Source organism: Pinus tabuliformis, chromosome X (genome assembly GCF_031772625.1).
Source record: "Pinus tabuliformis cultivar Carrire ecotype Pingquan chromosome X, CPIR1, whole genome shotgun sequence".
Lineage (NCBI taxonomy): Eukaryota > Viridiplantae > Streptophyta > Pinopsida > Pinales > Pinaceae > Pinus > Pinus tabuliformis.
In genome coordinates, this window is record NC_142308.1 from 1,669,370,976 (window position 1) to 1,669,381,327 (window position 10,352).

At 34.7% G+C, this 10,352-nt stretch overlaps 1 protein-coding gene across 1 annotated transcript; it reads left to right on the forward strand.

Moving 5' to 3' along the window:
• The first annotated feature begins 8,975 nt into the window (after positions 1-8,975).
• Positions 8,976-9,802, forward strand: LOC149146431 (large ribosomal subunit protein eL31-like). The gene is made up of 2 exons (XM_089448800.1): positions 8,976-9,199; positions 9,421-9,802. Exons 1-2 carry the CDS (start codon positions 9,117-9,119, stop codon positions 9,698-9,700), a joined length of 363 nt encoding a protein of 120 aa, XP_089304926.1. The 5' UTR covers positions 8,976-9,116; the 3' UTR covers positions 9,701-9,802.
• Positions 9,803-10,352: the final 550 nt, after the last annotated feature.

The following is a 10,352-nucleotide window of genomic DNA, read 5'->3' on the forward strand; positions in this document are numbered from 1 at the left end:
CATTGCCACTTTGGAGATTCGTGACATTTCATTCAGACACACAATTTGCAATGTTATTAACAAGCTTCAAGGGAAAATCAAACTCAAGGATGCAACTTACATGGTAAGACATTGAAATTGTATGTTTGATTAATGTAATTTTTTTGTATGTACAATTTGATTAAACTTTTATTATGTCATGTTACAGGCAAAAGTTAAGTCTTATTTCTTTCAGAGATCAGCCAATTACAAGTGATTGTGAGTTCATCCATGTTGAATGTTGGGCAAAAGATGATAACTATAAGTCCATTCTTCTGAACCAAGTAGATGGAAAGAGTCATAGCCAAGTACTGGTTCATGATGTTGTCGTAAAAAAGTTAACATATGAGGATAAAGATGCAAAAGGAGAGATAGTTAACATTTATCAAAAACCACAAACATTGATTAACTATCTTATAGATTTATGTTCAAATGAAAGAGATTGGGTTTTGGATTTATTTTTAGGTTCAGGTAAGTTTTATTATATAAAATTGAATTTTAAATTTATTTATTTATTTATTTATTATGTGTTTATACTAATTTACTTACTTATTGTTTGTGTGCTTGATGATTAGGTACAACACTAGCATGTTGTCTACAAAAAGAAAGAAATTGCATTGCGATTGAAGGAGACCCTCTACAAGGCAATTTTATTCAACAAAGAATTAATGCTCTTTAATTTCTTCCAGATGAAATGCAAGAAGTTGGTTTGAGGAAATGAGATTTTAATGAATCATGTGTGGCAAAAAATGCAAAGGAACCTCAACCACCACTATATGAAATGATTGGAAAATGATACTTTGGGAGATTTGCAGACATGAAAGATTCAGTAGACGAGGAAAATGAGGAAACTCAAGCAGGAAATATTGTGGAAGAAGAAAATAATGAAGCTGCAGAAGATGATGACCATGGATTATATGATATTGTTGATGACATTTAAGTTATGATTGTAATTCAAACTCAATTTTGAGAGATCTTCATTAGTTTTATTTGTAATGTTTTGACGTTGAGATTTTATGAGAAGAATGAACATTTGATTATTGTTGTTATATGTTCAATATTTGTATTCCCTGATTTTCACTATAATTTTTATGTGAATCATTTTTTTTTTGTGAAAACCCTGTGATTACTATTATTTTTTAACATAAAATTCATTAAAAATGCTATTTTTAAAAGTATTTTTCTATTAGGATCTTCCTATAAAAATCATCAAAAAATTCTGAAAATGTGTATTTTTTCATTATATTTATATAGAAAATGTTGTTGTTTTTTTTTTTTTTTTTAAATGAAATGTTTAAAATTATTGTGTTTTAGTGACAATTATTTGATGTCCATTGAAATATTAATTAACACTACATAAGCATATAGGAAATAGTAACTTTAAAATATTGACTATTTTATTTTTATTATTTTTAACTACGCCAAAAAAATGAAGATTTCATTACAAAGAAAAATGAAAACACAAAAAATACACTTAAAAAAAATCTTATAGGAAGAAGAAGGTATTAGAAAATTGAATGTGTCAAAAATCAACCCTCTAAAAAAAAGGGGTAGACGTTGCATCAAAACCTTTTGAAATCAGCATGAAAATCACTAACATCGAAAAAAATGTTCGTACTTGATACGAAAGAAAATTTAAAGTGCCAAAAATATGCTTAAAAAAAGAGTTTATTCTGGCATCACCACTTTTCAAAATCAGGTGATTTTTTGCTATCTCAAAAAAACGGGTACCAGTTCACTTTCTCGTTTGATCGATAACTATGTTCTTCTACCCATTCACTAAAAATAGGTTTTCTTCTAGCCAATAATTCAATTATATCTCAAGCCTCGTTTTTTATCCAAGGCATCCATTTCTTGAACCATGGCCTTCTCCCTATGTATGCTATGCTCTAAATTCATTGTTTCCCTAATAGTTTTGTGATCATCATTGGTAATTATAAATGGAACAAAGCGAGAATGAAAATTAGATAGGGTATACCATTATGGTTTCCTTCTTTCCTGAACTGGTCTCCTCAACGCTGGATTCTGAGGTTCTTCCTCTTCTAGTTCATTGTCTTCTATATTTTCTACAACCAAAATCAAACTCTATTGTCTCTGGTTCTAGTTCCCTTGGTTGGACTTCCCATTTGAGAACAATTTCAACATCTCTAAATACTACATCCTAACTCTAAACAATCTTAGTTATTACTAGTTTCCAATGTTTATTACCTATTATGCCATCTTTTGTAACCATTAAAAAATGAAATCTTCATCTTTGTTAGCCAACTTAATCCTATTTTCCCTTGGAAACATAACATCACAACCAAAAACTTGGAGATGCTTCAGAGTGCGCTTTCTACTAGCCCATGACTCATGTGGAGATTTATCAATGGACAATGACGTGGGTGGGAGTATACAGTTCCTCTGCCCATACTCCCTATGATAACCCTACCAATTGAGCATACTTTTTACCATTTCCATCAATGTTCTATTCATTGTTTTTGCAACTCCATAATGTCAAGGTGTTTATGGATTTGTTTTTTTGCCATGCTATTTTGCACTTGTTACATAATTCCTCTAATTCATTTTCATGGAACTCTCCACCATTGCATGTCCTTAACAACTTTTATTTTATTATTTATATGGTTCTTTATAAGAGTCTTACAACTCTTTAAATTTACCAAAACCTTCATATTCCTTTAGGAGCAAATAGATCCATGTGTTTCTTGAGAAATTATTGTGTTGGGTGTGGAGCCTGATTATCTTTCTGATTGTTTAGAGGTATCACCACATTAGACCCTAGTTTCTAAAGGGGTGGCAACGCCACCCGTTTAATCGTCGTCAAGGGGGTCCAGGGAGTGGGGGCGCGGTGGTGATTTTATGAGCCCCCCCCACCCTGACGTTAAAAATAGATGAAAAATTGCCTTGTAAAATATTGTAATTTCATAGTCAATCTGGGTCGTTCATTAGGTGGATGATTTGACGATATAAGTTATGTTAATTTAAATATTTTTTCCCTAGAAGGAAACCATTGGTTTATATGAGGGGATTGTATTGCGGCTATGTATTATTATTCTGAGCGAGAGAGAGAGAGGAGGTTGTGTGAGAGCAAAGAGGAAATTACAATGAATCCATTGTAGGTTGCATTTCTTCATTTTGCTAGATAATATAAAATGAAGGTCTAGTTGTTTCTCCATGGACGTAGCCCAAATTGGGTGAACCACGTATATCTATGTCTCTCTTGTTTTATGCGTTTCTGTGTTTGTGTTTCCGCAATATTTTATGTGTTCCATTGCCTTGTAATATATAATTTTCTAACAATTGGTATCAAAGCCGAAGGTTTATTTGGATGATAAACTCGCAGGAGAGAAAGGTTCTTGGTTCGAGTGGGAGCAATGACAGAGGATGGTAGGTTTAGGGCCGAGAAATTTAATGGCCAAAACTATCAGTTGTGGAAGATGCAAATGGAAGATTATCTGTATCAGAAGATCTATACCTACCATTGAGCGGAAAATCAAAGAAGCCGATGGGTATGATAGACGCAGAATGGGAGATTCTCAATAGAAAGGCACTAGGAACAATACAGCTATGTCTGGAAGCATCAGTGGCATTCAACATTTCAAAGGAAACGACAACAGAAGGTTTAATGACAACATTGTCAAACTATATGAAAACCATCACTCTTAAATAAGGTATTTCTTATGAAGTGTCTATTTAATATGAAGATGTCCAAAGGTGGATATGTAGCTGATCATTTAAATGAATTTAACACAATTATCAGTTAGTTAAGTTCTGTAGGGGTAAATTTTGATGATGAAGTTAAGTCTATGTTATTTTTGTGCTCATTGTCAGAAAGTTGGAATGGCCTAGTTGTGGCTATTAGTAACTCTATATCTGGTTCTTTTACTTTAAAGTTTAATGATGTTGTTGGTGTCATCCTTAGTGAGGAAATGCGACGAAAAATCTCCAGCGAGACATCGGGTCATGCTTTGAATACAAAGACTAGAGGAAGAAAAATGGAAAGAGAAAGGAGCCCAGGAAATCACAGCAAGTCAAGAAAAGGGAGATCCAAATCCAGATCAGGGATAGTGTGCTGGAAATGTGAGAAGAAAGGACACCTGAAGAAAGACTGAAATCTCGAAAGGGAAAAGAAGGAGATGGACAATAAGAGAAAAATCATGAAGCAAATGTGACATGTGTTGTGTTGCAAGATGTTTTGATTCTTTCATTAGAGAATATTATTGATGCCTAGGTGGTAAATTCAGGGGCCTCATTCCATACCACACCTGATAGGAAACATTTTTATGACTATGTTCAAGGAGATTTTGGACAAGTTCGCCTGGGTGATGATAAACCTTGTAAAATAATTGGAATGGGTAAGGTTTTTATAAAGCAACATAATGGAAACCAATGGCTACTGAAGGAGGTAAGGCATGTTCTAGATCTAAATAAAAATCTAATTTCAATAGGGAAGTTGGGAGGTGAAGGTCGTGTAACTACTTTTACAGACAAAACCTGAAAGGTCACTAAAGGAGCCTTAGTAATAGAAAAAAGAAGAAAATGTTGGTACATTGTATTTATGCAATAGTATTTCTAATTCTATTATTACTTTAACCTCCACAAGAGCAAATATGACACTCTGGAATCATAGGTTCGGGTACATGAGTGAGAAGGGGATGCAAATTCTTCACTCAATAAATTTCTTGCTAGGTTTGAAGCATATTGATTTGGATTTATGTGAAAATTGTGTTTATGGAAAACAAAAGAAAATTAGATTTATCAAAGTTGGGAAGGAAAACAAGAGTGAAAAATCAGAGTTTGTGCATACAGATGTATGGGGACCTGCTCAGTTATCATCTCTTGGTGGCTTTCACTATTATGTTACTTTTATTGATGATGCAACTAGGAAAACTTGAATTTATTGTATTTGAAATAAATCTGATGTATTTGACACTTTCAAGAAATGGAAAGCTTTGGTTGAGAATTAGACATGAAAGAAGTTGAAGTGTTTCAAATCATACAATGAAGGTGAATACTGCAACAAAGAGTTTGATAACTACTATTCAGAGCATGTGATTCGTAGAGAGAAGATAGTTCCAGGAACACCACAGGAAAATGATGTGTCAGAAATGACGAACACGACAATCATGGAGTGTGCAAGGTGCATGAGATTGCATGCAGGTTTGCCCTTACAATTTTGGGCAGATGCTATTGATACTACTGTTTATATAATAAACAGAGGGCCTTTAAGTTCCTTAGAGGGTGGTATTCCAGAGGAGACATGGTCAGGTAAAAAGGTAAACTACTCATTTTTAAGGACTTTCGGTTATGAAGCCTTTGTCCACATTGATAAAGAAAATAGAACAAAGCTTGAGGAAAAATCAAAGAAATGTACCTTTATTGGATATGGTGTTAATGATTTTGGTTATCGCTTATATGACTATGAAAAACACAAAATTATTAGGAACAAAGATGTTATATTCAATGAAACGGTTTTGTATTAGGATGATATGTAGGAAAAGAAACAAGAAAAGGAAAACAAAGAATACACAATGCTTGATGAGATCACAAAAAAACTAAAGGTCCCTAGAATTTATAATGCTCAACAGTTACAACAACAACAACAATCACAACAATAACAAACACCTCAAACACTTGAAAGCGGTGTTAGAAGATCTACCAGGATAAGTAGACCCCCAGAGCAATACCCTCCTTCATTATATTATGTATAATTCTGGTGAACCAAAATATTTTGACGAAGCAATGTAGGTAGAAACCAATAAGAAGTGTGAGCTAGCCATGAAAGAAGATATGAAATCCTTGATACATAACCAGACTTGGTACTTAGTCAGGTTGCTTGTAGGTAAAAAAACATTGCAGAATAAATGGGTTTATAGGTTGAAGGAAGAAGATAGAGGTAAACAAAGGTACAAGGCTAGAATTTTATGAAGGGGTTTGCACAAAAGAAATGTATAAACTTTGATGAAATATTTTCTCATGTTGTTAAAATGACTTAAATCATAACTATTTTAAATATTGTGGCAACAAAATATTTGCATCTTGAGCAGTTAGATGTGAAGACAAATTTTCTCCATGGGGATTTGGAGGAAGAGATCTATATGTAGCAACCACAAGGGTATGAGGTCAAAGGGAAAGAGAAATTAGTGTGCAGGTTGAAGAAGAGCTTGTATGGCCCAAAACATGCTCCGAGGAAGTTGTATCTAAAATTTGATAGGTTTATGTTTGAACAAGGTTATACTAGATGTCACTCTGACCATTGAGTTTATCTCAAAAAGCAAAATGATGGCAGCTATATTATATTGTTATTATATATAGATGACATGCTTGCTACAGGGTCTAACATGCAGGAAATAGATGTGCTCAAAAGAAAATCGACAAATTCATTTGCAATGAAGGATTTGGGTGTTGCAAAATAAATCCTTGTTGTGAGAATAACTAGAGACATGAAAAATCGCAAATTAACGTTATCTCAAAGTGAGTACATATAAAAGGTGTTGGAAAGATTTAATATGCAAAATGCAAAACCAATTAGTACACCTTTGACTAGCCATTTCAAACTAAGGAGATGTGTCCCAAGACCCAGGAAGAGATGGATTATATGTCAAAAGTTCTATATGCATCAATAGTTGGAAGCTTAATGTATGCAATGGTCTGCACAAGGCCTGATATTGAACATGCAGTGGGAGTTTTAAGCAAGTACATGAACAATCCAAGAAAATAACATTGGATGGCAGTGAAATGGATTCTCAGGTATTTGAGAGGCACCACAAATCAAGCATTATGCTTTGGTGGTTCAAACATTGCTCTACAGTGATGTGTTGATGCAAATATGGCAGGTGATAGAGTAACAAGAGCAACACCACAAGGTGCGTATTTACTGTAGGTGGAACAACTGTTAGTTGGGTTTCAAAAATGCAAAGTGTTGTTACACTTTCAATGAAGAAAACAAAGTATTTTGCCGCTATAGAGGCTAGTAAAGAAATGATTTGGTTACATAGGATTCTGGATGAATTGGGTAATAAGCAAGATATCCGCAGGTTATACAATGACAGCCAGAGTGCCATTCATCTTGCAAAGAACTAAACATTTCATTCCAAGACTAAATATATACATCTCAAGTATCGTTTTATACGGTCAATGTTAAAAGTTGGACAATTGAAGTTGGAAAAGATACACACTAGCTAAAATCCTACATATATATTAACAAAAGTTGTAACCATAATGAAGCTAAGATTCTGTTAAGTTTCAATTGGTCTTCAAGTATGATGGTGAAGATGAGAAACAACCATGTCCAAAGTGGAAGCATTGTCCAACAAATGAAGCAACAGTGGAGTTGCTATAATCAGTCTCCAAGTGGGAGATTGTTGGGTGTGGAGCCTAATTATCTTCCTGATTGTTCAGAGGTATCATCGCATTGGGCCTCAATTCCTAATAGGGCAGAAATGCCACTCATTTAATCGCCATCAGGGGGTCTAGGGTGGGTGACGACGATTTTATGAGCCCCCCCCCCCCCCTTTGCGAGGGTTCAGAGGTAGCACCCCCGAAGCTAAAAATAGATGAAAAATTGCTTTGTAAAATATTGTAATTTCGTAGTCAATCTGGGTTGTTCACTAGGCAGATGGTTTGACAGTAGAGGTTATGTTAATTTAGGGGTTTTTGCCCTAGAAAGAAACCCTAGGTTTATAGGAGGGAATTGTATTACAGTTGTATATTATTATTTTGAACGAGAGAGAGAGAGAGAGGAGGTTATGTTAGAGTGAAGAGGAAATTACAATGGATATGCTGTAAGTTGTATCTCTTCATTTTGTTGGATAATATAAAAGGAAGGACTGATCGTTTCTCCATGGATGTAGCCCAAATTGGGTGAACCACGTATATCTGCGTCTCTCTTGTTTTATGTGTTTTTGTATTTGTGTTTCTGCAATATTTTATGTATTCCATTGCTCTGTAATATATAATTTTCTAGCACATTGTGAGTGAAACAATACACAAATTTACATAGGGATGGCGTAAGCATGCTAGCACCAGATGGAAATCTTAGCCAACTTTGTTTACCATATATACAATGTTCACCACAATAATCTAATGACCAATTAGACATGCCTTTAATCATACCTTTAACATGCAAATTTCAATGACCTTTCTTTCTCATATGTGCTAGTGTTTGATGTTGTAGCATTGTCTTCTCACTAGCAATAATAAAGGTGTGGTCTTCTTCATTACTACCCTAAAAGACAATATCCCAAAAATTGTACAAAGTTCCATACTAAACTTTCCTCATTCATACCATTACTCCTTGTACTATCTCATGGGTTTTCTTTTCATATACAATATGCATGCTTGCATCACTCATATTTGGATACTGAATTTATGGCTAGATTTGGAATGAATAAAACCTCGGGGAAAGTTCGTTCCCCTTCCATCTTTGAATAACAACTTGACCTTTATACATGATTTTTGTTATCAAGTTATAACCCAATTTTTTTTTGACAAAACTACTCACAAAACCACTCCCTATAAGAAGTCAATGAAATGAAGCACATGAGTAAATCACAATACATCATAATAATTTGAATAGGAGATTTGAATACATATTTGTAGATGCCAAGTAAATGTCACCTCCTTTTGTGAAAAGGCCAACATTAAATCCCTTATTTTTATCAATATTCTTAAAGATTTAGATGTACTTGTGGATTTAGATTTTTTAAAAATGTTACGTTACAAATTAAACATCCTTAACCCAAATATTTACAACGTAAATCAACCCTAATTATAACTACAAACGCTACCCCAAAGTCTAAATCAAGTCATTAACTTATCAACATGCCAACTACTATAATCCCATTAATTCCGTATATTTTCTTACACCTCATATGAGAAATAAAAATTCATATTTTCAAAAGACACGCGCATAAAATTTATTGAAACAAAATCACATTGGACGGACGTAAAAGGAGTATCAAATATGTTTGAATACAAGGGTTTTCACAACTCAATGTATTAAGCCAAGGGTTTATTTCTGTTAGCTTCTCTGTAGATTTTAGGGTTTAGTAGAGGAGCCGAGAGAAGACTCGAAGCGGAGCGGAGCAGGTGGCACGATGGTGGAGAAGGGAAAGAGCCGCAGGGACGAGGTCGTGACCAGGGAGTACACCATCAATCTTCACAAGCGTCTCCATGGCTGGTAGATGAAAATCTGAAGCTTTTAAAGTCAATTTTTGTTCTGTATGGTATCGTATATTAGGTTTTTCTCGTTTGATCTGTTGACGATTTGGGTTTTTTTCCATAAAATTTCTTATACGCATCTGAAAAACTATTCTGCATACACTTGAAATTTTTTCAAGGTCTAGGGTTGAGTGTTATCAAGTGTTCATAGGGATTTATTCGCAGACTTCTCATTTGCAGCACTTTTAAGAAAATGGCTCCAAAGGCCGTTAAGGAGATCAGGAAATTTTCCCAGAAGGCTATGGGAACCGCCGATGTGAGGCTTGATGTGAAACTTAATAAGGTTGTATGGAGCAGGGGCATCAGGAGTGTGCCCAGGAGGATGAGGGTTCGAATCTCCAGGAAGCGCAACGACGAAGAAGATGCCAAGGAGGAGCTCTATTCGATTGTAACGGTGGCGGAGGTGCCTCCTGAAGGGCTCAGTGGAGTAGGTACTAAGATTATTGAGGAGGAAGATTGATGTAATCACATCTTAAGTACATTTTGCTGTGAAGCGGAATGTAGACTATTATTTTCTTTATAGTGTTATGATTCTGAGGGCATTTAATGCTTTGACACTTCAGTTTTGTAGGACGTGAGTTTTCTTTTTCTGGATTTTTATGTTGACGAAGTAGCTTATTTGTTTATTGGTATCTGGAATGCTGGGATTAATCACAGTTTTCCATGCTACATAACACGTACCCACATCTATATCCGTTTGCCAGCTTTCAAAGTTTATGATGATTATGTATTCGTTTAGCAGGATTACTCTGTTTTCGAGTAATTGCCTCACAAAACAGTCTGACTTGCTTATGATTTACTATTCGCCAAAGGAATCATATTTTATCTTTTGTCTACATATTGTTCAGTTAACTTTTTTCTGATAATGTTAATCTACAATGTTAAAGCATTTGAATAGATGCTGCATCAGATTGAATAGGTATCGTTAGCCTTAGGTCTTAGTTATGACTTCTAGCTATTCTGCCCAAACTGCCCAGAGCTTTCACCCAGGCTCATCCCAACACCTGCCATTTGTGTGTCCTACCACCGCATGCCTGTTAGAAATGGAACATCAGAAGATTTGAAGGGTGAAGTGTAGCCCATTGGCTGAATAATTAGGATTTAAATATTGA

Excerpts from the sequence above, each read along its gene's own strand:
- LOC149146431 (XM_089448800.1), top strand. The coding sequence starts at position 9,117 with ATGGTGGAGAAGGGAAAGAGCCGCAGGGACGAGGTCGTGACCAGGGAG. Across the intron at positions 9,200-9,420 it reads CACAAGCGTCTCCATGGCTG|CACTTTTAAGAAAATGGCTC; the intron begins GTAGATGAAAAT and ends TCTCATTTGCAG.